The sequence below is a fragment of the Pipra filicauda genome, unplaced genomic scaffold (assembly GCF_003945595.2).
Source record: "Pipra filicauda isolate LSUMZ 115617 unplaced genomic scaffold, ASM394559v2 scaffold567_size291404_pilon, whole genome shotgun sequence".
Taxonomy (NCBI): Eukaryota; Metazoa; Chordata; class Aves; order Passeriformes; family Pipridae; genus Pipra; species Pipra filicauda.
Genome location: NW_024104717.1, coordinates 62684 through 87799, shown reverse-complemented (window position 1 = coordinate 87799; position 25116 = coordinate 62684). Strand labels below are relative to the sequence as shown.

Sequence of the window (25116 nt, the reverse complement as noted above, 5' to 3'; positions counted from 1 at the left end):
ATCCACCCCATTCAATTCCTATTTGGCTACAAAATAATCCCATCTTGGGACACTAATCTCCCAGGCAGTGACAGCAGATTGTCTTTCTATCAGGGTGGAAAATGATAAACAAAATCTCTCTTCTGCTTTCAGGGACAATTTAGTGCATGGAGAGGGAAAACACAAACAAACGAAAAAAAAAGAGAGGCTTTGCTGCAGAGAAACACGAACATATAGTGCTTTTTCTTAAAGGCACTCCTCACCCTTTCCATGCTAGTCATGGCCGAACTCACTTTCTCTCCTCTAGGCAAACACTGATTTCTTTCACCAAGCACTCAACCCCCTTCCATTATTTGTTAATTAAATTTCCATCAGCAACAAGTGTACACGTCTCCCTCGTGGTGTACAGACTCCAGCTCCCACCAATATCTGTGTCCAGCATTTTGCTTTTATTCCATATATTCACAGTTCCTCAGCTTCCCTGTCTCAGACCAGTGGTGAGGTTCTGGAATCTGCAGGTGCCTAGGAAAGTCAAAGGCTTCAGTTTTGAATTCCTAAATGTGAGACAGCCCTTCCTGAAAGACTCCAGGCTCCTCCTCCCCCTTTCAGATTTAGCCCTGGATGACCAAAAAGTTGGCACTGAGAGGAGTGGGGTGAGAAGACCTTATCTTCTTACTTCTGAGTGACACAAACTGGTGAGGCAGTGAAAAAAGTTCCAGGTGCCACTGACTTCCACACTCTGCCCTTCTCCCATTTTTCAGCTGCTGGAACACCACAGAGAAGAAAGCTGCATCCCTTCCCATCACTACAGCTCTAGCATGCTACTACACTGCTCCAGGCCTCGATGGTCCCGGTCCTACCATGACCTGCCAGGCCATGGTGTGTGCCAGTCCTGCCCTCAGGGCCCTGCGTACTCAGAACTCATCTCTGGCCCGCAGCACCTTGGGGTGCTGCTTGCTGTCTGAGCCAGACTTCTGTCTCCGATTTGCAGGCTTGGTTCCACTGTTGTGAACAGGAGGCTCTGAGGAGGATCTGCTGCTGCGATCAGTCCCCCGACGTTTTTCTCCATCAAGCTGGTCCTGCTCCACAGCCTTCTGCTCCATCAGCTCCTCTGCCTTCACCCGTTCCTGCAGCCATATAGACAGAGAAGATGTGAGCCCCTTCCTGCTGGGGTCTCGGCTCTGCTCACAGGGGCTCACAAGGCACATCATGTCTTTGCCACATCCATCCAACCACCCCAGTGGTGAGGTTCATCATTCTCTCCTGCAGGACCCATCACAGGCTGGCCCCTCCACCACACGCCTTGTCAGAGGGCAACCAACCCTCAGCTGCTGTGCTAGGCCCTGCCCCAAGGGAAAGCCCAAAAGCTATTCCTCAGCAGGATTTGATCTCACTTGGAGGTACTTGTATTTGTTTCTTCAGCATGGTCCTTCACCTGCTCCGCGTGCTCCCGGGAGTGTGTGTACCAGAGAGCAATGGCACAGCGCCTTCCACGGCTCACTGCCCACACGCCGTGGGGGTTCTCCTTGCCAGAGCTGAAGGCCACCAGCCTCCCGCACTTAGGATGCACCTCGGCCTGCCAAGAGAGAGAAAAGACCATGAAGCCATCAGTCCCCTGCTCTGAAGCACAGAGTCTTTCTACAGAGGTGGCACTGCCTCTCGGAACATGGAAGAGCAGACAGCTGCTAAGCATCCATGGCCAGTCTTGTGAGCAAGGTAGACCTTGGAGAGGGGCAGAGAGAATCAAAAGGACAACAAAGGTCACAGACACCCACAGACTGGAAGAGCCTGGAAAATCTCAGCTAGGAAAGAGTTAACCTCTACTCCGTCTGAGATTTGCCTCGATTTGCCTTTAGCTGTCCGTATTTGAATCTGCCACAGCATCGGCACTGGACTGTTTTTGGAATGGTGGGATCCAATAACCAAATAGTTTCCTCCCACCCAGACTAAGTCTCACCCTCAGTCCTCTCTCCTTCTTTTGGTCAGTCCCAGACTTACTGTGACAGTCACAGTGTCCACTTCAGTGAAGAAAAGGCCCCCACCTTGGAAGTCATCATTGAGGTAGAGAATGCCACTGTGGACAAAAAGGAAGAGTGCATATGAGCTGAGAAGCTTATTCCTCCCAGGTACTTCCCCACGCTCCTTGTCACAGGAGGCTGTGGATACCACACATTCAAAAAGTGAACAGACCAGTTACCAGGAGAATCCATTTGAGGGTGTTAAATACAGCAGTGCCTAGCTCAGGGGAGTCCCTGAGCTGCAAGGGAGGCTGGGAGAGTGTGCCAGGGAATTAGCTCTACGCACTTGTCCGTAGACAAGTTTTGTTTTGTTTTGTTTTGTTTTTTCTTAATCCTCTGCAGTGTGCAGAGGCATCTGTGGCACTGCTGTGACAATGCTCAGGGCTTGACAGACCCTGGTTCTGACCTGGCATAGCGTTGTTTATGTTTTAGGGTCGGGAATAATCCAGTGTCTGGAAGAAGAGACTGATCAGCAAAGAAAGCCATGTCTTAACAGCCAAGGAATTTCAAGGTAACATAAGAATGATCAAAAAGAGGCTTGGTGCATAGAAAAAAGAAAATTAAAACAAATTTATTTACTAAAGTTATACAAAAAGAGAAGTGGTGAGGTCACTGTGCAGCACAGGTGAGATTACAGTCAACTAGGTGAAAGAATGGACCACAAACTGTGTGAGTTCCTGTATTCAATGAAGCTGATAGAAAACTTCAGAGGAACAACAGAGGCTCTTAATTAATGGGACTGGGGTAAAGAAATAGAAATCAACACTGTGGCTGCTGAAGCAATGTTAAGGATATAAGGGCAGTGAGAGGATTACCAACCCTGAAACCCAGGAAGTTACAGCTCTTCTGCCATAGAGTTTTAATAAGGCTGAGAAGCCAGGGGGGAACATGAGTGGAGAAAAGCAAGGAGAGCTCTTACATGTACAAAGGGACAGGAAGGTAAGGATAACGGTTGAAGCCTAAACAGGCCTGTTATCCTGACCTCAATAGTCTGCAGGGCTTTAGACTCCACTTCTGAGGAGAAGGGTAATTGGAGCACAAGAGGTAAATGGAAAATGGTCTTAAAATGTAACACAAGGGTACTAAAAACAGATTGGGCTAGCCACACAGTATTTGATGAAACAGTTGATTTTCCAGGGAAAGACTACATGCTCAATCTCAGCAGTCTGGACTCTGGTAAAAGTATTCAGAATGGTGCCACTGGAGAAATTCCTAATGAAGACAGAGAAGGTGAAGAAGAGCACGTGAATAGCACACAGTGACCAGCGCACTGCTGGCACCAAAAGGAACAGTGTTCACCTGAAGGAGCATCGCTATGACTCTTGGGCCCTGGGTCCAATCCTGTTCAACAGTATCATTAATGACTATAGCACAAATACACAGGAGAGGCCCAGGAAGTTTGGAACACAGGGACTTAATTCAAAAAGATACCAGAAGAGCTCAGCCCTTGTGAGCTCACCAGCCCTTGGTTAGTCACAACTCAAACTGCAAGAGGACAGGGATACTCCTGAAAATAGCTCAGCGGCACAGATTCCAGGAAGGTATTTTACCATACATTCAAGTGGAAGTCAGAGAATTCAGGGAGGAATGAAGTGACAGGATGGCTTTCTCCCAGGAAGGACAGAGACCTAACCAGTTACATGACAAAGCCTGGTAACTTTACAATCTGATTATACCAAGTCAACACCTGTATCAGAAGGGAAACAACTCAATGATACTGGAATTCCCTTCAAGTCCCACATTCTTGCCATAGGCTGCTTAGAGATTTCTGCTCTGCATACAGCTACCACTCAAAGAAAAGACAAGTAAGATTTCTGGATGCTCAGGGATAGAATGGTGAGTAGCAGGGAATCAGCTGTAGTGAACTGACCTCATCTGGCTGCAGTGTGCAACAACTGGTATCATCATTAAAATGTATTTCACATTCTTGCACATAAGAGTAACAAAACCTGCCTAGGCCTAACAAAACCTTTCCTTCCCTAGGCTGGAAAAAACATAAACTCTCACACAGAATGGAAAAACCCAGCACAAAGTATTGGCAGTGAATCTTGAGAGAGGTGAACAGGGAATAGTCACCAAGATACACTGACTGCTCAAACAAAGGAATTCTGAGGAGCTTGATTATCCCTCTCCAGTAATGCACAGAAGACTGTAAAAGATGGAACTCGACTAGAAGAAACAGACTATCAAAAGGGTTGGCAGTGGTAGCCCCACAAGACAACAATTTGATATCATGGTTCTAGTCCGTGCAGCCTCCTACCCCCATTCTGATCTCTGTTAAAGATGGCTCTGAGAAGTAAGGAGGGAAAAAGGGCAGGTCTTCTTCCCAGCCTAGGGAAGGTGCCTCACACCTTCTTCTGAAGGCACTGATGCAGCCTTCTGCCTGATGCTACAGTCCTGGATGGCTTTGAGCCAAAAACCCATCACCTGGTTTCTATAAGCTAAGCTCATCCTCTGATAGGGCCAGGGAGATGCTCTGATCTCTACATGATCTAATGCAGGTCCTCTTACCTGTAGTCCCTGTATACATAGGCAGGTGGTTCTTTCCAGCACTCTTGCCCCTCAGGATCCAAGAGACAATTATCAGCATGGACAGGATGACTAAGATCCATGCGACCTTCCTGTTGCCCTGAAAAGTTACAAAAATGAATATGGGAGTTTTCAGTTTCAAGAAAGAATAAGTCAGAGAAAAAGGGGCACAGTGAGAGTAAACAGAAGACAGTCTCCTGAGAGCACATGGCTGGAACTGAGGAGACTCTCCAGGAGACAGGGACTAACAGGATGAAAGATTCTTTACCATCTACTGCCGTGCGACACACAAGGTGTGTGAACGAAAAATGGAGTTTCTTTCCAGGGGTAAAATAGGACTCTATGATTTTCCGAGATTTCTCACTAGCCTGCAGAAGCAATTTCGCGTCTCTCCAGTCCACGTCCCCATTTTGGGCCAGCTACAAGTGAATAACAAGTCTGTTAGAATACTTACAAAGACACTCTAAGAATGATACACGTACACAGTACAGAAGAAGAGGCCCCTGTAAAGCCCTGTGGTCACTCAGGTAAGAAAAGAACACGTTTTCTCATTTAAAGATAAGCCAGGAGTAGAGCTATACACCACAGCAGTTTTTTCCTTTGCCACATGAAGCCACATCTGGAATGCATCATCATTTTGGGTCTCCCACTACATACGGGATACAAGTAGACTGGAATGAGTCTTCAGTGAAGTGTCTTTAGATGACAGGAGTGTTAGAGCACATGACTTAGAGAAAGAGGCTGAAAGATCTGGGATTCTTCAGCCCAGAGAAGGCCAAAGGAAGATCTAACTACACTCTCTTGTCACATAACAGAGAAGATGGAGACAGACTCTTCTCAGAGACACACACTGAGAAGACAAGAGGCAACAGACAAAAGCTGCAGCAAGGGAAATTTGGGCTGGATATAAAGAAAAATTTCATCCTCACAAGAGTGGTACAGCACCAAAAAAGGTGCCCAGAGAGGCTAAGGAATCTCCACCCTTGGAAATGTTCTGGACTTGCCTATGCAAAGTCTTGAGAGATCTCATCTAGCTTTGGAATTAGACATGCTGCAAGCAGGGGGTCAGATTACAGACCTCCAGAGGCTCCTTCTACATTAATTTATTCTCCAATTCTAAGGTAAGCATGTCTGTAAGTTTACCACACAGGGACAAGTAGCATTCCTGAAACCATGCCTCACAGGAGAGAAAGCACATGTACAACATGCCTAAAGGTGATCATGGAGGAATCAGGTCAGAGGAGACCTCGTGTTGTGAGGGAGAAAATACACCCATGACACCATACAGAGTGCAATTCACAGAGGAAAATGCTCAGGTGGCGAACACTCCTTTTGGACAATCAGGAAGGTGGCAGACTCACAGAGCCACTTTACCTGCATGGCCTTCAAAACAGTTAACCCTTCAAATCTCTCATGTGGGGTGTGAGGTGACCGTCTTGCCCGGTAGCCATCTCCTGCTTCTCCTGCTGCCTGGAATAGAAGGATAGAGATGACATGCATTAGGCTGCCATCTCTCCTCCACGGAAATCCTACCACCCTGCCTGCTAAGGAGGATGCATACAGGACCTCTTACAGGACTCTGGCCTCACCTTTGTCAGTCGGAGAAGGTCCTTACACTCAGACTCCGTCAGCACTCTGTCAAACACAACCCTCTGGGTTCCATTCATCTGGTGGGAATCCATCGTGACAGCGATACCCTCAAAAGGCAAAGGGCCTGTTGAGAAGCAAGTACAGATAGGCATGAGCAAGCTTTGGACAAGGAGCCCTCAGCCTGGATAAGGATGTGGAGAGGCACTATACATTCTCTGAGAAGACAGGACAGTTCCCTAGAAGTGCCCATTCCTCGCAGACCCGGGCCACTTGCACCCCTTGCATGCTTCAGGGGAACCAGAGCATCAGCGGGGAAGCTGGGCTACAGCGCATGCTCAGGAGCCAGCAGAAACCTGGGGCTTGCTGGGAGAGCAGCAGGGAGGTGGGGAAAGTTGAGTGCACTGTGGATCGCAGCAGCAGAACAGGTCCAGCCTACTGGAGTGAGACTCTGGAGAAAAGAAACAGGTAAACACCTCCATCAACCCTCCTTTTGATCACATATCTTACTCCAGAATACTCTCCAGTGAATCTTTCTTCAGCCTCAAAGAGAAGCAACGGGTATTAGTTGGTGATTTGGTCTTTGATATTTGGCCTTTTTTTCTACCCCCTCTGACCTCTGGATGGTCAGGAATGGCAAGGTACTCAGGCCCTCAGAAGGATCTGCTCTCACATGTGCCACAGCAGAGAACCACTTGGGGTCACTTAAAGCAAAGACTCCAGGACAGAGGCCTGCAAGAGGCTGTGTGTCCACACATAAGAATAGGGGACCAGCAAGAACACAAGACTCTGCACTGCAGTCTATATCATTCAGCCACAAACCATTTAGAATTCTGTTTTTCAGGGAAAGACTTGCCCAAGCTGAATCGTCTGTTTCCAGTTTCCATTTCCCGGCCCCTCCCTCCTTGTCCCCTTCAGAAAAATGTTGTTTGAAGTTGCGCTGGTGGAGTTGAACCAGGTTTGGTGTAGACACTCCTGCCACCCTGAACAGGGATCTGCACGTCCACAGGCTTGTCACGTATTCAGGCTGCTCTCAGCATCTCCAGCCACAGTGCTCTTTGAGTTCCCATCCCAGAGATGTACGCAGTGAGATTTTGCAAGATTACACATGCATCAAAGAGGGAGAAAAGAAACAGTGAGAAGACTTGCTGAGCCATTCAAGTCAGTCTGCATCTATGCTAGCATTCAAATGTCTGAGGATGGAAGAAAAGACAGCACTTAGTCTGACCAAGCCTGGCTGACTGCATCCAAGGCCTTCTTCAAGCTCTTTTACTCACCCCTCTTCTCCCTCTCTTCCATATCCAGAGTTTCCTCTTTTTGCTTCTCCTGATCCTCTCTCGGGAGCAAGGGAAAAAACAGAGACCAGGGCTGTCAGTACACAGAGCTATGCCTAACCCTCCTCTGTGGTAGCATTTCACACCCTTCTTGTTCCTGTTCTGCTCATTTCTCTAGGTACTACTGTTCCTTGGACCATCCCCTAAACTTGTATTTCAGTCCTAGTCAACTTGTCCAATCTTACCTGTATTTCTCCTTTAGGTTTTCAGGAATAAGCTCATCTGGAGTCCAAAGATCCTGTAGGAACACATGGAGGTGGTTCAGTACACAACAAACTTCTCACACAGTGGATCATGTCAAACAGCCAGTCCCTTGACCTACTTCTCCAGTGAATACCAGACCAACAGTTCTGGACCACTTCTCAGGACAGACAGATTGAGCCAATGCATATGGTTACAGCAGCAATTTCAAATTAACTTCAGTCCTGGAGCAATGGAAAGGCCTTAAAGACCCACCTCATAAGGACTTTGGGGTCCTTCTCCTCAGCATCTGATCCTTTCTGGATCATTTCCTACTCAAGTGAATTCTGGCAACTGTCTTGGTGAAATCAGGGCAGGAAGATTAAGAGGATACTGTTACTTACAGGGTCATTAAAAGTTTCTCCTAGATGTTCCACTGAATAATAAATCAACTTCTTCTCCATCAAAGATCTCTGCACATAGTGTTGAATATTCTAAGGAAGAAAAGAGACTGTCAAACAACCAGCCTACTAAAGAAAACACCATCCCTGCCCAGGCCGAAACTTGCCCAAACACACTGCTGTGCACTATTAAAGCGCAGTTTTGTCCTGAAGGGACGCTGACTGTGACAGACTATAAGTAAACTCAGGCTCCAGTTTCTTCAGTCCTGGGGTTGGCACACATCTGCAGTGAAACACGTTTCCCTTTTCGCCTCCTGGACTGCAATCCTATGGTACGGGACCAGGAGAGGGTCAAGAAGTACAGACCTGGAGTTGTAACTACCTGTCTGGCTGTAACAGCTGTGTCCTCTCCCAGTTCTGTGCGATATTGTTTCATTTTCTCCAACATGGGCTCATCCGTGGGATAGAAGAGCAAGTAGGAAGCAGCACATTCAGCAGCTAGCGTCTGGTTCCCAACTTGGGCAGGGGCAGAAGAGAACAAACATATATGTCTCTGAAACACTTGACTTGAGCAGCAAATGTGTATAGGCCAGCAGCACTCAATGTCTCAGTCAGGATCTGGCAGCTGGCCTTATACCAAGTACACATCAATCCCTGCCTAGCTGGGCCTCTGCCCAACGATGGGCAGAGAATACAGAAAATGAACCTTTAATACTTATTGTGAGCTTGTTCACAAGAGACAGAGAAAAAACAGTAAATATTTGAAAGAGAGATGGTCCCACCTCCATCATGCAACAGACACGATGAGGGGTCTGAGGCTTCTTTGGTCTGACAGAGCAGATAAGAGACAGTTGGGTCAGTGTGGGAAGGAGCAGGGGTATGCAAGAGAAGGGCTGAGGGATGTGTGCAAGTGACACAGTGACAGGATGGCCAGTGTCATGACAGGCCATCAGTTCAGCAAGGGCAGGTAGGGCTGGCTCAGAAGAAACATGACTGCTGACATGAGATGCACGTGTAGGCCCTAGATAGGAAGTGGGGGCCTGATCTGGAGCCATGTACTGAAAAGGAAGGTATAAAACCACACAAAATAGTTGGAGAAAGGACTTGAAAAGGAGTGTGTTGAAGGAAAGACATGGGAACAGCCCCATATTACAGAAGCTGCGCAAGGAGACTGAAACAGACCAAAAAGGACCTCTCCCAAGGTGGCCACAGGCTCGAGCAAGAGAAGAGAGATTTTGGGAAGAGTCAGTGGGCAGACAGGACTAGATCTCAGGTCAGCGTGCCACTTTTTCCCATGACATGCTGCCCTCCAGGACCAGAGACAAAGGGGAAGTGTAGGAGTGCCACAGCATAACCTGCTGGGTTGTGGCTCTGCTCACCTTGATTGTAGGCAAACTGTAGTAAATCAAGATGAGAGGGTATGAAGTCTTCCGTGGCAGAAATCCGCCCCGGCTTTGTGGCAATTTCAAGGACACACTGCTGCCTGCACTTCAAAACCTGAATATAATGGGCTGTAAGAGAGAGGAACAAGAAAGGCAGTAGCCCACACTTCTTCCAGAGGGGAGTGCTGGGAGATGGGACATGTCCAGCGTGCGGAGCACAGCTTTCCTACCCAATCCTCTGTGCTTTTAACACTACCTGCAATGGCTTCATACAGCCCAGGTTGCATGTCCTTCTCCTCGTCCTCATCCTCCCAAGGCCCTTCACACAGGGCACGACAGTCCTCCAGTGCTGACAGGGCCTCTGTGAGTGACTCCTCCAGCTTGGCCATGGCCAGCACGTACTCATCTGCATCGTAGTGCTGCACACCAGCCTCATATGCTTCCTGTGAAGGACAGATCCAGGTCCCTCCATCAGTGTGTGTGACACCAAAGGATGCCATGAGACTTCTGAGTCACTCACAGGATGGTGCTGAAACATGGGGGCCTGCCTGGTCATACACAGCCCACCACACAGTGACAGCAAATCTTACGGACTTAAGCCAAATAACTGTCACCAAAAAGTCTCCGTGTCACACTTGCAGTGGTTTGTCTTCACCTTGAAGAGAAGGCTCCAGGGAGACCTTCTTGCATTCTTTCAGACATAAAGGGGTTTGAGCAAGTCTTTTGACTAAGGCCTGCAGTGACAGCACAAGGGGCTACAGTTTTAAACTGAAAGAGGGTTTTGATTGGAGATAAGCTACTTGTTGGATGGGAGATAAAATACTTGTTATGAGGACTGTAGTGAGACACTGGAGCAGGTTGCCCTGAGAACCTGTGGATGCTCTATCCCGGGAAGTGTTCAAGGGCAGGTTGGATGGGGCTTTGAGCAACCTGGTCTAGTGGAAGGTTACCCTGCCCATGGCAGGGGGTTTGGACTAGGTGATCTTTATGATTCTATGTATGGGGGCCCTGTATGAAGCCATGGCCTTTGTGTGGGAACAGATCAGAGTCCCAGACCGGTCCCTAGGATGGAATAAGAGCTGCTAATGTCTGGCTCTGCACTGAGCCCTCACCCAGTGTGGCATGGCCTCCAGGTCCCGGAAGCTGTTTGACTTCACCCCTGACATACGCTGGTACTTCTCGATGTCCTCCCGCATTTGGAGATGCTGGGGATTAGCGACGAAGAAGGTGTGAGCGGCAGACACGGCCTGATCCAGCTTCTTCAGCTGTGGAGAAAAGGCAACAGCGTCTGTCATACTCCTGTGGGCCCCTGATGTTCACACCCTCCCCTCACCCCAGCTGCTCCCTGGGTTCACAGAATGGGTCAGGTTGCCCACAGCTACCACAGGGAGCACAGCAGGTCATCTGGTCCCACCTCCCTGTTTAAGCAGAGTTGTTCTACAGCACGTGGAACAGGATTGCATCTGGAATATCTCCAGTGAGGGAGACTCCACAACCTTTCTGGGCAATCTGTTCCAGTGTGTCACCCCTCACAGTAAAGAAGTTCTTCCTCATGTTCAGGTGGAACTTCCTGAGCATCAGTTTCTGCCTGTTGTCTCTCATCCTGTTGCTTGACACCACTGAGAATAGCCTGGTTCCATCCTCTTAGCATCCCCTGTTTACGTATTTATACACATTCAGAGAATCACAGAATCAACCAGGTTGGAAAAGACCTCTGAGATCATCAAGTCCAACCTTTGACCTAACACCACCTTGTCTACTAGACCATGGCACTAAGTGCTACATCTAGTCTCTTAAATACCTCCAGGGCCGGTGACTCCACCACCTCCCTGGGCAGCCCACTCCAATGCATTGATAAGGTCCCCTCTCAGTCGTCTCTTCTCGAGGCTGAGGGCGAAGAGTTCACCCTTGCCCACCACCCCCTCAGGCCCCCTGCCCCGGCTCACAGCAGCCCCCGGGGGTGGCGACTCCCTTCCCCCTGGCCCGGTGCCCACCTGGAAGAAGGCCACCTGGAGGTAGTTGTAGGGCTCCCTGCGCTCGAAGTCGCGGCGCACGGCGCGGCTGGCGCGGTGGGCGGAGGGCGCGGGGAGCAGCCGCCGCCCCAGGCAGCGCTGCAGGCAGCCGGCTCGCTGCAGCACCGGGCCGAGCAGCGCGGCCTCCCAGCGCCCCGGCCCGGCGGGGAAGGGCTCCTCCCGGGCGCAGGCGGCGCGGCAGGCGCGGCGGGCCGCCCGCAGCCCCGCGTAGCTGTGCAGGGCGCGCTGCAGCAGCTCGGCCGCCCGCGCCCAGTCCCGCGCCAGGTAGGCGCGCACCCCGTCCGCGTACAGCAGGTCGTACGGCACCAGCCGGCCCGGCGACGTGGCGGCCGCGGCGGCGAGGAGGCTGAGGCAGAGGAGCGAGGCCATGGCTGAAGCAGTAGGAGGAGAGGGGGTCCGAGGCGGGCGGGCGTCCCGGCGAGCCCCGCGCTCGGCCCACCCGGGGGCGGTGCCGGGCCAGGGCCACGGTGGGCGGGCAGCCTCGCTGAGACGACGCCGCTTCGGGGGCGCCCGGTCGTGATGCCTCTCTGCCTGACGTGGCCCTTGGTTCAGGCAGCCAACCCAGCCCGAACCCTCCCTTTGGTGTGGCTCTCCCAAACCCCTCCAACGAGGCGTCTCATAAGAGGTTAAGGGTAATCTATCAGGAGTCACACTTGGATAGTTCATAGACTAAGTCCCATCACATGGAAAACCGCTTTAGAGGTGAAGGGCTACTTATCTCCCACAGCTCCTCTGACACTGCCAAATCTTTGCCCATGGCTGGAACTACAGCCAGCACTGGGCAGGAGGTCCATCTCCCACACAGCCAAACCTATGCCTGTGCTTGGAACTACAGCCAGAATCAGGCAGGAGAAGGTCCATCTCCCATATGCTACCCCTGCACTGCCCTCCCAAGAGTTTTGCGTGGGGCAGGAGCCTGTTCCAGATCTCACCGCTCCCAGCTTTGATGACATGGGCAGCTGGGGGACTTCCCCCAGAAGGCTCTGGCAGCTTTCCTGTTTGGGTGAGAAGTTTGGGTCATCTGACGTTTCATGCACAGTTCACACTGGAATCAACAGTTTGCATTGGTGAAATGAGATGTTATGGGTCAGGGACTTTTTAGAGAGAATTTTTTTCAAGCCTGGCATTTCCTCGAAGCAAAACCTTTTGCTTGAGCAATGTTTGAAACCCCAGAGGCCACTCCTGCTTAGCACTATATCCCCTGAAATGAACAAGAAGACTTTTCACCCAGTCTCCCATGACAGTTCCTCTGTGGGCATCATTCCCTTTCCTGAGCTGTGAAGCATCTGCTACCTTTCAGATGCACCGACAAGAAAGGATAAAGAGGGAGGAAAGGAGCCTCGCACGTTCTGCATTTCCCTTCCAGAAGCCTGTGAAGATTCATTAAACATTGGGCCAGTCATTTTGTTTCTATGGAAACAAAATTATTACTAATATAGTATTTTAAAAACAGACACACAATTGACACTCCAAATATAGAATTTTAATACCATTCTGCACCTGCCTTTTCTCTTAGGGCAGAGCGGATGCGAGGGTGGAGTTCACAAAGGGACGGGACTGGCGAGGATGCCAAGTGGCGGTGGCAGCAGTGGATGTGTTTGTAACCTGAGAGCAGGCACAGGCTGGCTGTCCCTCCGTTGTGCTCCCTTCCGCGGATCTGTCCCACTTCATTTTTACCCCAACAGAGTGGGGTGCTGTGTTTCCTGCCTGCTGGCGAGAAAGATGAGAATGCAAATTAGTGATTGGGTCCCGGAACAAAGGGAACACTTGCAGTTTTATTTAAAAATCATGATGGCACTGAATGTTTTTGATGCTGTCTCTCATAGTTTGGGATCCTGGAAGGTCTGTGGCTCGCAGGCCTCAAGGGTCCTTTCACATGGCGCCTGCTCTCCGTTCTGCAGATGCCAGACTTCGTTGCCAACCACGGAGCAGCGCCGTGGCCGGTCGGCATTCTCCTCCTCTCTGCTGCCGAGGGAGAGGCGGCGATCGCGGCGTGATGCGAGCAGGAGACGGGAGTGCCGTGGGCTGCAGGCTGGGGTGGGTTGCGGCGTCTCGTCGATGAACGTGGTGATCTCATCTCGGAAGAAGCAGGCGCTGGAGCTGGAGCCCCGGGGCAGTAGCCCCCCCTCCAAAAATTGCCGTAGGGTTGTCAGCTCATCTTCTGGGGGCCGCCGGCGGTGCTGGTAGTCATGCAGCTGAGGAGGCAAGAATCCAGGGGCCCCAGGCTTGCGGGGGGTAGCAATGCGGATGTCGTCAGACGAAGACCACTTGTGTAGGAAGGATGGAGCAGAGCGGTGGGCGGAGAAGATGTTAGTCTCATCATGTGACATTCTCCGTGAAATAGGGACCTGGAAAACAGAGAAGGAGGAAGGTGATGGAAGACTTGAAGAGTCAGAACAGGAAGGGAGTAGCTGAGGCTTTCTCAGAGAAGAGAGTCAAGAGGGCATAAAGGCGTGGGAGACTGACAGAGAAGGAAGGAAGTGGGTTGTGGGGCTGCCCCTGCTAGCTCTCAGCTCACCTGCAGGTAGTGCACCTTGTCTTGGGGCAACAACATGTGGTGCATGGGCAGCAGCTTGATGTCCCGGGAGTCCCGCTTCACAGCTGCAGCGCCGTTCGCATCAAATCTCACTTTGCAGATCCTGCCATCACCATAATCATCACACACACCATCTGTTGGCAAGGAGGAGAATGGCAGTCAACACTTTTCAGTCAGAATTCTGAGTAGCATTATCAGGGCACCTGGACGCCATCCCAATGCTTGTCTGACTTGCTGCCCTACTTGCAGCCCTCAGGGCTCACCTCTGAACAAGGACCTCGTCTTTCTGCCTGCAGTGCACTAAAGCACCCACAGATTGCCCTATTTCTTCTGTCTTGCCTTTGAATTGCTCACTGCCAAAGATCTTGGACCTTTGGATCAGCAAGTTGGGCTGAGGCCCAGCATGCCACGTTGGTTGTGGTCTGGCAGCCACACACAATGCCTCTACACTTGCAACTACTGAGAAGGATGTTGCACTAATTCTTCCTGGATGCTAGTCCTAAAGCAGCAAGTGGCAGAGCCTTCTCCAGAATAAATTTTCTCATGGTTGCTGACTCCGAGCTGTAACATGCATCTCACTTAGCCACCTGCAACACCATCGAATCCCTTTCCCAAGGCAGACCCCCTCTTTCCTCTGCAGTCTTTTGGGGAGGTGGTTAGTGAAGAAAGGTAACTGTGGGTTCGTGAGGAGCTTACCATCATCTGCGTCTTCCTCAGACATGATAGCCACACACTGCTCCCACACGGTGCGGAGATCTGCTCGGTAGCGCTCGCAGGACCAGATGAAAGACGGGAGCAGCAAGGTCTGCACCATGGAACACCAGAGCACAGCCAGGACCATCCAGGTGGGGGCCGTATCATAGCGCAGGCTAAAAAAGCTCACAACCTTTGAGGTAAGGAAAAGAAACAATGCCAAGAAAGGAGACAGAAGTGGGGATCAAAGGAGAAAGGTAAGAATGAACTCTGTAGTGGAACGTAATCTGTCTGTAAAGGATTCATCAAGTAATTACCCTGTGTCCCCTTGAAAAACTGCTCTTGGGGTCTTGCCCCAGGTTTGCTGCACCATATTCAAGCTGTCATATCTCTTAACGTGAGACCTGGTGCTAGCATCCCTTCTTCCCCATGCTCATAATGAGCTGGAGCTAAATGCATGCTAACAAAGGACGCAGCCACTGGGGAAAAAAAAGCTGTGACTAAGCCCCTCTGTTCTCTTAATGATTGCCTTTGAGAACTTCTACAGTTTTGCAGAGAATCAACCGTTCAGCCAAAACCTGAATGCTGCCTACAACTATACATGCAGAAGGAAAAAGAAAACTGGATGCAACAGCTTTTAAAGCTGGTATATCAGTTCTCCAGAAGCAAACTGGAGAAATAAAAATCTCATTGTTTTTACAAGTAAATTGTAAAAATATTGGCAGAATAATCTCCTCTCTTCTTAGCCACTTAAAACTTTCACACTTAAGAAAATGCTGCTGCAGAAGGATGACAGAATTACTGCAATCTTTTTAAAACCGCTGCTCAGAATAACACAGATTCAGATGCGGCAGTTCTGCAGCTGGTGGGACAGGAGAGTTTCTTTTCTAAAACTTGAGAGAAAACGAATCTGGTTTAACTGCGGACTCTGAAGGGAAAGGGAGAACTTGCTGCTTACCAAGATAGGCACCCCAGTGAGTGTGTCATACAGGAAGACAATAGCACTTATGAGGTTGGTCATCTGCAAGGAGGTTTTGGCTGACTCAGAGCCATCCAGTGAAGACCTCCTTTTGCCTCGTACATCCTCCACCACAATGGCTGGCACATTGAAAGTGGTGTGTGCTGATGAAGAGCAGGATGATGCTTCCTCTGCTCTCTGATGATGGCACCGCCGGCGTCTTCTGTGTGCCCACAGGGTTTGGTAGAAAGTGATACCCACACACACCAAGCCCATGACGATTCCTCCGAGCAGCAGGAGGCTAAAGCAGACACCGAAGCCTAGCCCTATTTTGCTGACAATGAACTGGCAGCCCCGGGCATAGTAGCGCTCGCCGTTGTTGTGCCAGCCGATGGAGGGCAGGGTGGAGAGGATGAATGACACCATCCAGATGCCCATGACTGCGTGCAGAGCCTGCTTCTTGGCATTGCTCAGGCGGTAGTTGACTGGCCATCGCACCATCCACATCCGGTGGTAGGACAGGGAGGCCACTGTGAAGCAGGTGGCCAGTGCCAGGGTGTAGTATGTGGAGACGAAGACCTTGCAGATGCTTTCGTTCCAGTCATAGTCAGAGGACTCGCGCCGCAGCTGCACCACGGCATAGGTGGTGAGGGGTACTGCTGCCATAAGGATGTGGGTGCCAGCAAGGAAGCATAGCAGCAGCTCCAGAGGCTTGTGTTTCTGCTGTTTGGCTGTGATGCTGAGGATGATCCAAGAGTTGGCCAACAGAGCTAGCATGCCACATGCCAGCCACCACAGTGAGTTGTTGTGCAAGGTGGACTCTGAATCAGAGTCCCCCATGCTGTCACCCCTGCTAGACTGTACCCTGTCCCTGTCGCTGGGGTTTTGTAAGAGGGTGAGCGGGACTCTGCACTGGCAGAGCCACGTCCCTCCTCATCTGCTGCTGCAATGCAAGTTGTTTGCACGCTGGAGGGGTTCCTCAAGGCATTGCCACCGGGTGCCAGGCAGAACAGCCGTCAACTCTGTCTTGCTTTCAATCCTCCCTTTCCCTTCTGTTTGATTATATTTCTTTCCCTTGTTCTAACTTTTTCATCTGTTTTTTCCCTAGTTCTCTGTCTTTTTCCTTCTTCCACTTTCTTTCTCTCTCATGAATACTTGCCAGTGCTTCTTCCCTCACTTGCTTGGGCACACTTTTTTTTTTCTTCCCCATCTATTTCATCTCCCTCCTCCGCTCTTACCCCAAAGAAAAAACTCTCCTTACTTCATGTGACAGCCAGACACCTTCTGACTCAGAGACCACCTCCTACTGAGACTGGTGAAGGCCACACACAAGCAAGGACTTCTGGGGACTCCAAGCGGTTTGGTAGAAGCAAGTGCCAGCTGACCAGTGTCCTAGGGAATAAGCAGCTAGCCAAGATTTTCAGAGATGACAAGAGGGAGAACAAAGGTCCTGCGGAATTAGTGAGGGTGGAGCATACACTGTGTGTAATTCCCCTCTCACCAAATGCCACCACACTTGTGGCCCCGTAGAGGTTCTTGCCAAGGCTGTCAGAGAGCTACCAACAGAGAGAAGAGTTAGGAACAGGATTCAGAGGATTCCCTATCCAAGACCTCACAGCACTCTCACTACATTGTCTTTTTCGCTGTCTTTTAGGGCTCAGCCTGCTCTTTCAAGCTTTCTTGTACACAGCAGAGCTGGCAAACAATGAGATGGTGGGGAGGGGAAGATCCTTTTCAAAGGTTCGCTTGGAGATTCAGGGCATGAGGTTCACTGTAGAAGAGAGAAAAGAGAAAAAGAGATTTAAGATCATTCTATCTCCCCAGATCTCTCTCTCTCTCCTTGCCCACACTAACACCTTGTCATGATTTAGACAGTGAAGAGCAGCTCTATGTCTTTCAAGGAACAGAAGAGCCAGATTTGCATCAGTCTCTGCATAGCTCAGGCCAGACTCCGTCCTGCAGCAACTCCATCCAGTGCTGCTGACACATATCATGCTCCCTGTCCTTCCAGTTTTCCTTCCCTACCCAAAGTGTTATTAATGCCATTTCTGACATGGAACACCTGATCTGCACCATCCCTTGCCATTGCAGTCCTGCCATTCCCATGTGTGCACTGCTACACTCCTTGTTTCTGCCGTACAGCTCCCACAGTCTTTGGGCCTCAGCTTTTCTCTGCAAGTGCTCTGGATTTTAACCTGCTGCTCCCATCCTGTCCCATCCATGGGTGTGTTCCACCATTCTAGTAGTACCCTGCCATCCCACCGTCTTGAAACACAAGTCTTTTGGCCACACACGTTTCTGCTAGAGCAGTTCCAGTCTCCAGACACCCCACAGTCACAAACCCAGCAAACAAGACTGCTAACCTAGCCCTGAGAAAACTCACCTTTGCCAGTGAGCCCTAGTCCTACCAGCTCAGACCCCCTCTTCAGCCTTCATCCATAGAAGACATCCAAGCAGTATATTCCAGGAAGGCATAGGCCTGTTCTGTGCCTTGACCGGAGCAGATGTAAACTTAATCTCTGTGTGGATGGCTCTGTGCTCCCCCAGTCTGAGATAGTGGCTCAGTTCCCACCCCTCCCTTTCCTTCTGTTTCTCCCTATTTTCTCACCCTCTCTGTAACCACCTGAGGCATTTCCTCCTTTCCTCCCTGGAGCAGTTTGCCATGACTGGCTTGGAGATGACCCATTCTGCCCTGTTTCATCTTTTCCCCCCCAGCACCACCACTCTTGCAGTTAGGCCTGTGGCCTCTGGAGACACTTATGGAGCTACCCGGCCCCAATAATACCAGGGGAACGAATTTCCTTGCAGCATCTCCTTCTGCTGCCCTTCCCACTCGGCTTGTTCTGGTGGCCCACACTGTTCCCTCTGAGGCTGAAACCCTCCTGCTTCTGCTGGCTTTGGGGCCCAATTCTGCTACAGGCTGTGGTCCTCCCCCTCCCGGAGACAGGAGAGCCCAGGTCGGGGAAACCCGTCCTCACCTGGCCCTGCTCCCCGGCTTCACCCCACCGCCCATCCCACCTGCGGGGCACACACTCCCAGGGATGGTGATGCAGGGGCAGGCGAGGGAGGGGGGCTCGGAGGGCAAGATGACCCAGAATGATTGCAAAGAAGCGCGGAGAAAGCCGGGGGTGCCGGGGGATGCGGCGGCCGGGCCGCGGTGCGCTGCTGCCCCGCCGCCCCTTCCCTCCGCCCCCCACTCGGCAGCCCGGGCACGGCGGGGGGTCCGAGCGGCGGCGGCGGAGCCGTGCAGCCGGGGCTGGGCTGGGCTGTGCGGGGCGGGGGCCGCGGAGCCCGCGGGGCGCCCCGGGGCGCGGCCGTGCCCGCCGGCGGCGGCGCCGCCCTGCGCTCGGCGGAGCGGGGGCCGCCGGCGGCGGAGCGGGGGCCGATCGCGGCGGCGGCGGCGGGGGCCGGGGGGACCCATCTTACCTCTCGCCGGAGCAAGCGCTGCCATGGCGACGGGCGCCCCGCGCGGCTGTGCGCGCCTCTGCCCCGCTCTGCCGGCCCCCGGCCCCGGCCGCCGCAGCACCGGCCGCCGCAGGCAGCCGCCCCGGCCCCGCGCTCCGGCCACCGCCGGGCGGGGCTCGGCGAGGGGCGAGGGGCGGGGAGTGCCGGCGGGGGACGGCGGCGGGAGCACCGCCGGGCCGAGCAGCCAGGGGGCGGGACGGGCGGACGGGCGCGGGAGCCGGAGCCGCCGCCCCGGCCCCGGCCCCCGCCCCGGCCCCGGCCCCTCCGCGACTCCCCACGGGCGGGGGTGACGGGGCAGGCTGTGCCCGACTGTGCTCCCGGAGCCGGTCTTGATCATGGCCCAGCCACAGCGGCTGCCCCTTGCGCGCAGTCCTCCTGCCCCACGGGGCGAGACGGGCCGCCACCGCAATGCCACTTGCAGGACAAGGAGCTGCTGGGTTCCCGTTCCCAAAGAGGGTTATGAGGAGACACCCAGGCCGTAATAGATGTCGGGAGGATGGGGGGAAAGGCAAAGAGTTGCTGCCCACAGAGGTGCCTGCGAGGGGTGCTTGGAGGGCAGGGCGCCCTGGTGCCTCAGTTTGCCCATCTGCTGTGGTGGCCTCTTCCACCACCAACTAGCAGTGTAGTCCCACAAAGAGGGAAAAAGGGAGGGAGATAGAGCAGGAGTAGTGCTCAGATGAATGGATTGGTCATGCCAGAGGAGTAAATCTCCCCCTCCAGCTGTGTCACCTCAGCGAGGTCAATCCTGGCTAGAACGTCTTCACAAGGCAACAGACATCTCATTTACCTGTTACTGTCTTGCTATTGAAGCGAAGGCACCAACACCCTCCCTGTCTTCATTCATTTTAGGACCTGATATATGCCAAAATCTCTGTGCTCCTTTCCTGCATCAGAATTGGTATAGGAGTCCATGTTTCTGGACAGTCAGGGTGCAGCTGCATTAGCACCTCAGTTTGGATCAAGAGAACCTGAACAATTTAGGTGAAAGGACCTGCAAGGTGTGCAGCAAATGTGCGCTGAGGACTATGAGAATTCAGCTTTGCTTTGGGTTAGTCTGAAGTAAGTCCCCAGGCATTTACAGTATGGCCACAAAGTCCTCATCATCAGATGTCTTCCTCTAATCTGCTGCTCTTCCATACCCTGTTTGCTAAAGTGGACCTACAGATCCAGGGTCTGCTCAGTTTTATACCCCCTCTGACAGGGCAGATTTCATATATCATTCTCAGTATTGACCGAGGTGATCCCAAGTTCCTTGGATACCAAGGAATTCCGTCTGAGGTTTGTAGAGGGAGAGAATCCTGAGTAAGAAAGCTGGAGGTACTGCTGGTTCTCAGGCCCAGGGACAGCAACAAAGGCAGTTCCAGAGGTGTAAAAAAAATTTGCATTGCAGTAGCTGTTGTTACTGGGGCCTCTTTTAGAGACTGAGTAGAACAAGGAACCACTAGAATAGATCTGGCTTTGTGTCAGGTAGGTGATAAGAGATATTTTTGAAGAAGGTGGGTGATGATGATGCTGCCATACTCTGGCTATTCTTTGACATGCGGGACTCCCACAGCGGAATGGCCGCAAGGTGGTTCAGCTCAGTGGGCAGTCTACCTACAGCAGAAACCAGAGATGTGAGATGAGACAGTCCTCTGTCACTGCTTTTCAACCCATATAATTTGTGGGAGGTTTATGCCTTGAAGTAAGAAGGTCTATATCCAGAAATGTAAACATTTTGCAGCTCCAATTGTGTCATTTGTGTGAATTGCTTAATGTGATAACTTCCACATTACATCCTCTTCTGATTCAGAAGTTGAGTCTCTTTAGCGTAAGTTGTTAGCCTGCCTGCGTGGGTGAATAAATCCTCTTGTTCTCAGCAAACCAAGCTTCTAGCACTTTCTGCACTGTCTGCCTGCCTCGGCTCTGCTCAAGTAGGGACATCCTGCAGCTGGATGACTGGGCTACACCTGGCAGAGATTGGTGAGCGGAGCTGCATGGGGACAGATCCTCGTATCTCAAGGGGGCTTCTTGTGTTTGGAAATGTGTCTGGGTTATTAGTTTGAATGAAAGCACAAAATTGAAGATTTACTGTGAAGTGGAACGAACTCTGTGGGAAGAAGAGCTTTTACCCCAGGGCTGTCACACTCCTAAGCAGATGCTTGTCCATCCATCCATCTCATCTAAATGGATTTCAAAGACTCCCTTTATTTGCCTAGGATTTCCAGACACCTGGTTTTACTGGTTTTCATAAGAGATGGGTTGCAACTGTGGATGTGCTGCATATTGACAATGCACATGCAAAGGAGCACTGATGTGGAATGTGGATGATGATCTGGAAGTCCTGAAGCCCCGTGGTGCAGGGTTGCCTGTGTATCTAGGAAGTCTAGGGTAGAAAATGAGACACCCCCACCGACTCGTCTCTCAGAAGGAGTCACAGAGTGGGAGCGATTTTTAATTCCCCCAGAGTCAGTCTGTACTCCGACCAGTGATCTGCTGTCTGAAGTCTCCGTAGCTCACTAAAATAGTCTAAGACATCCAGGCCTGAAGAAACACCACTGTTAGAGTGTCAGGGTATGAAATGTTTTCTGGAAAAGTTCATTGCATAAGGATCAGTTATTTCTGGACAGAAGCTCTGCAGGTCCAGAGAAATGCTCTTCCCAGAGGTGCCTTGGATTCTTAAAGGAACAGGGCTCATTAACCAAGAAACAGCAGAATCCTAAAACCAGAAGCATTGAGGCAGCCAAATGCACTTCATGGGGTTTTGATGGTTTGCAGCTCTTACTCAGGACTTTGATAGTGACCATGGGAGGTTTCATATGTTTCTCACAGATCATGGATGCAATTAAATCCATCCTCAGAGCCCCAACACGGCTTATACAGCCTCCTGTGAGGCTACAACTAGCGTGCTTGCAAGCAGGTTTCCTGGCATCTTTTCTGGCTCTCTGGGCAGGGTGTGGCTAATGGCTAAAAAGACTCCAGCCAAGCAGATATGTTACCATTTTGCTTCAGTGACAGTGACTGCAATGTAGATTTGTCATATCCAAACCTCTAGGTTCTATTTCTAGCACTGTACGGAAAGATTTAGTGAAATTTCTCGGATATTTCATCTGCATAATGGGCAACTGATAATAGCTCACATTAGGGGACAGATGACTAGCGCTGGTCATGAGCTACACGCAAATATTAAGAGCTTGCAATGTAAAATCTAGGATTCAAACTTGTGGATGCCTGCTTACCACTGAATGTTTTTCCTTACACAGCTGGACACCTTCTAAAAGATATTTTTTAGCCTCTGTCACATACAGAAATGTTTGTGTATGATATTTTCCTTGAGAAAAGGAATTACCAGGGTAGGCTTATCAAATATATGATTGTTATGATGCATGCCATTTTACAGAGGTGTATATATCCTCTTGCATCCCCCGACCCCACTACCCACCTGTTGTAATGCTTTGTGTGTTCTTCTCTTCTGAGTGTTACTGACCCTTTTTTCATCCCTCCTGCCCGTGTGGCATCACTGATAGCTCAGTGCAGTCTGTATTCCAGCAGAATTCCAGCCTGTAAAGGATGTAAAAATGTCATTTCAGAATTAAATTATGCTCCTTTCTCAAATTACTGAACACTTACTTGTTTGTTCTCATACACGAAGATAATTAGGAGCTCTTGAATCATTAATCTGGGAACCTATAAAGTCTGGAAGGAGCTGAAATGATTTCTTTGCTTTAAATTTGTAACACTGAATTACAATTTTCATTTTACCACCTGTTCCTCTAGCTTCTGTAGGTATGTTTGAGGTTTCTCAAGACCAGAACAATTGTTTCTTAATTAAAAAATAGACTGGCCTTTCAGGAGCACTGCTGACATGCTGGATGCAGCTGGCCCCTGCCAGGGATGCTCTCTGGCTCCCCTAATTGTTTCAGGTGCCGTGCTGGCCTCTCCAGTGCCGTAGTCCCCACACAGCCAGCATCACTGTTACTGCTGTTCACCTTCAGAACCTCATCTCCACACAGCACACAGACAAGCTCAGAGGAGGGACTTCCCAGCACTGGAGTCTGAAACAGGACCTTGACACGAGCCAGCTGGTGCCGAAGCATTGAGGGTCTGGGGTTTCTCCTTTCTTCCCTTTTGATTCCTTGACAGCAAGCCAATCTCTGTCACCACCTCTGTTTCTAGTTCTGCTGTTCTTTAATTCTACAAATCTGGAAGCACCTCTAAGACTTGGCCAAGCTGGCTAGCAAATGAACAGGAGGAGAGCCAAAGGCTTCTTCAGAGGGGATGCCAGGGAAGGATGCTGACATGTGTGAGGCGGAGGCTGTGGTTTGGAGGTGTTGCTCAGAGGTGAGCGCACTAATGAACCCTGGGCTCCCTCCTAGTAAACACACACTTGGGAATACTCTCAGAAAGGAACCAGTCCAGAGCTGAGCATCCTGGAAGGGTCTGGTACTCCAGCTCTACCCTTACCTTTGAGAAGGGTGGATGGAGGCTACTCTTTCTCTGTAGCTTCATTAGGCTAATAAGCCCTTCAAGTGGATGCTGAGTACTGTTCTCTCCCTCTCCTTCTGCACCCCTCCAAAATAAAAAGGAGTTAGAAGAGGCTGAAGTGCACAGATTTCTCCCTTGTAGACCTTGGGAACATACAGAGAAACACACAGGGTCATTTGGCTCTGAAGGCTGAGGGATGCGAGTGCTTTGCTGCAGAGCCTGCGGGGAGCATGAGTCACATGGATTGCCTCGGCAGATCCGGGCTGACAGCATCCACCAAATCACTGCCTCACGTTGCACTCAAAGGGCAGAAATAAACAGGGAAGCAGGAGGGGCTTGGGGAGGTAGTGCTGTGGGCCAGGGTTATTTCAGCCCACATGTTTCTAGATCAGCAGAACTGGACAGGGTGCTATATCCTTGTGTCCAAGCCCCTCCCTCCACTGGAGCAAACAGGTCTGTGGGTCCTGACAGAGGACCGTGTATTGGAGGTGTGTTCAAAAGGCTGAAGCATGTGCTTTTTCCCTTCTCCAGCCCAGAAACATGGGGAATAATAGTACCAGAAAGATGGACATGGTAGAGAAAAACAGCATTTCTCATTTTTTTCCCAAACTCGTGCTTTCTGTCATGTTTCCTCACCAGTACACAGAGCTCTTGCTGCTGTTGTCATTTTGTAAGTATTGCCATGTGTGCCTTTCTGTGTCCTGCCATCATCTCGGGGCTACTCTGATGAGCTGTCGGCACATGACAAAATATGTCTGTCATTGTGTTTGCTGCTTTGCAGAGTTGTATTATCACTGTGGTTTGCATTATGCAGAGGTATTATTCCATTGCATAGTGTAGATACACCCTTGTCACACCTAGTAAAAGGAGAAGTCCTCAGTGTCTCCTGAGAAGGAGGACCAGGATACATGGAAGAAAGTCTGTAAAGCCTTGGCCTGGGCAAGATGTAGCCACAGTCCACTCCAACTGGAGACTCATCTACATCAACACATTTTGTGCAAGCTTGTTCTTATCTGACTTGAATTTCTAGCTCTGTACTGCCTTGAAGCCCACACTGAAGCTTTCAGTATTGCACTCGGATGGAAAAGAAAGTCCATCTAGGACTCACTCTGTGAATGACTTTTCTCTCAATCAGGGCAGTCTGTGCATCTAGGGAACAAAGAAGGTCATCATGTGAAAAGGCACAGATAGGAGAGCTGCCAAAAAAGGAGATTTATAAGATTGGAGTCTGCAGTGGTTTGTGCTTACAGGTGAATTTCAAGTAGAGTAGGGCAGGGTCACAACTGTTGAGATCAGGAGAGCTACTGAGAAACTGTGCAGTGTTGAGGAAGGCCTGTCATTTTTGTTGCACTAATCCAGATGGGAGAACTGGAAGCTGTGTATCTGTGGATGTGGCTGTGCGCTTACGGTCATCCCAGAGGCACCATCCCATCTGCTGTCACACTAACCAGGCCACCTGGAAACAGATGGAGGGACCTTCTGCTTCCGTGGCGGCGGTGTGAGACAGAGCTTTCATTGCAGGTGGGTCCCAGCTGTGAATGGGGACACAACCTTTGG

General features: G+C 50.9%; 2 protein-coding genes across 4 annotated transcripts; both read right to left on the bottom strand.

The window, feature by feature from the left end:
- Positions 1–407: 407 nt before the first annotated feature.
- On the bottom strand, positions 408–11886 carry P3H3 (prolyl 3-hydroxylase 3). Of its 2 annotated transcripts, XM_027710429.2 has the most exons (15): positions 11405–11884; positions 10523–10675; positions 9667–9853; positions 9408–9539; positions 8411–8544; positions 8032–8121; positions 7633–7685; positions 7391–7449; positions 6116–6240; positions 5901–5996; positions 4795–4945; positions 4509–4626; positions 1978–2053; positions 1415–1555; positions 408–1106 (listed from the first exon to the last, which is right to left on the bottom strand). In XM_027710429.2, exons 1-15 carry the CDS (start codon positions 11810–11812, stop codon positions 894–896), a joined length of 2136 nt encoding a protein of 711 aa, XP_027566230.1. In that variant the 5' UTR covers positions 11813–11884; the 3' UTR covers positions 408–893. The 2 variants fall into 2 exon arrangements, with proteins under 2 accessions (XP_027566230.1, XP_039243399.1); XM_039387465.1 differs by having other exon boundaries at positions 4509–4945; positions 11405–11886.
- Positions 11887–12904: 1018 nt separating this feature from the next.
- Positions 12905–19150, bottom strand: GPR162 (G protein-coupled receptor 162). Of its 2 annotated transcripts, none has more exons than XM_027710415.2 (5): positions 19057–19150; positions 15631–17401; positions 14676–14865; positions 13962–14113; positions 12905–13791 (listed from the first exon to the last, which is right to left on the bottom strand). In XM_027710415.2, the coding sequence occupies exons 2-5, from the start codon at positions 16468–16470 to the stop codon at positions 13264–13266; spliced, it is 1710 nt and encodes a 569-aa protein (XP_027566216.1). In that variant the 5' UTR covers positions 16471–17401; positions 19057–19150; the 3' UTR covers positions 12905–13263. The 2 variants fall into 2 exon arrangements, with proteins under 2 accessions (XP_027566216.1, XP_027566217.1); XM_027710416.2 differs by lacking the exon at positions 19057–19150 and adding an exon at positions 18609–18695.
- Positions 19151–25116: the final 5966 nt, after the last annotated feature.

Bases quoted from the DNA above. Each gene is read 5' to 3' on its own strand.
- GPR162 (XM_027710415.2), bottom strand. From the start codon at position 16,470: ATGGGGGACTCTGATTCAGAGTCCACCTTGCACAACAACTCACTGTGG. The intron at 14,114-14,675 runs GTAAGCTCCTCA...CCTTGCCAACAG, and splicing joins TGAGGAAGACGCAGATGATG to ATGGTGTGTGTGATGATTAT. The intron at 13,792-13,961 runs GTGAGCTGAGAG...TCTGTTTTCCAG, and splicing joins ACAAGGTGCACTACCTGCAG to GTCCCTATTTCACGGAGAAT.
- P3H3 (XM_039387465.1), bottom strand. From the start codon at position 11,812: ATGGCCTCGCTCCTCTGCCTCAGCCTCCTCGCCGCCGCGGCCGCCACG. The intron at 1,556-1,977 runs GTAAGTCTGGGA...CTCTCTTGGCAG, and splicing joins TGGACACTGTGACTGTCACA to GCCGAGGTGCATCCTAAGTG. The intron at 1,107-1,414 runs GTGAAGGACCAT...ATATGGCTGCAG, and splicing joins CCCGGGAGCACGCGGAGCAG to GAACGGGTGAAGGCAGAGGA.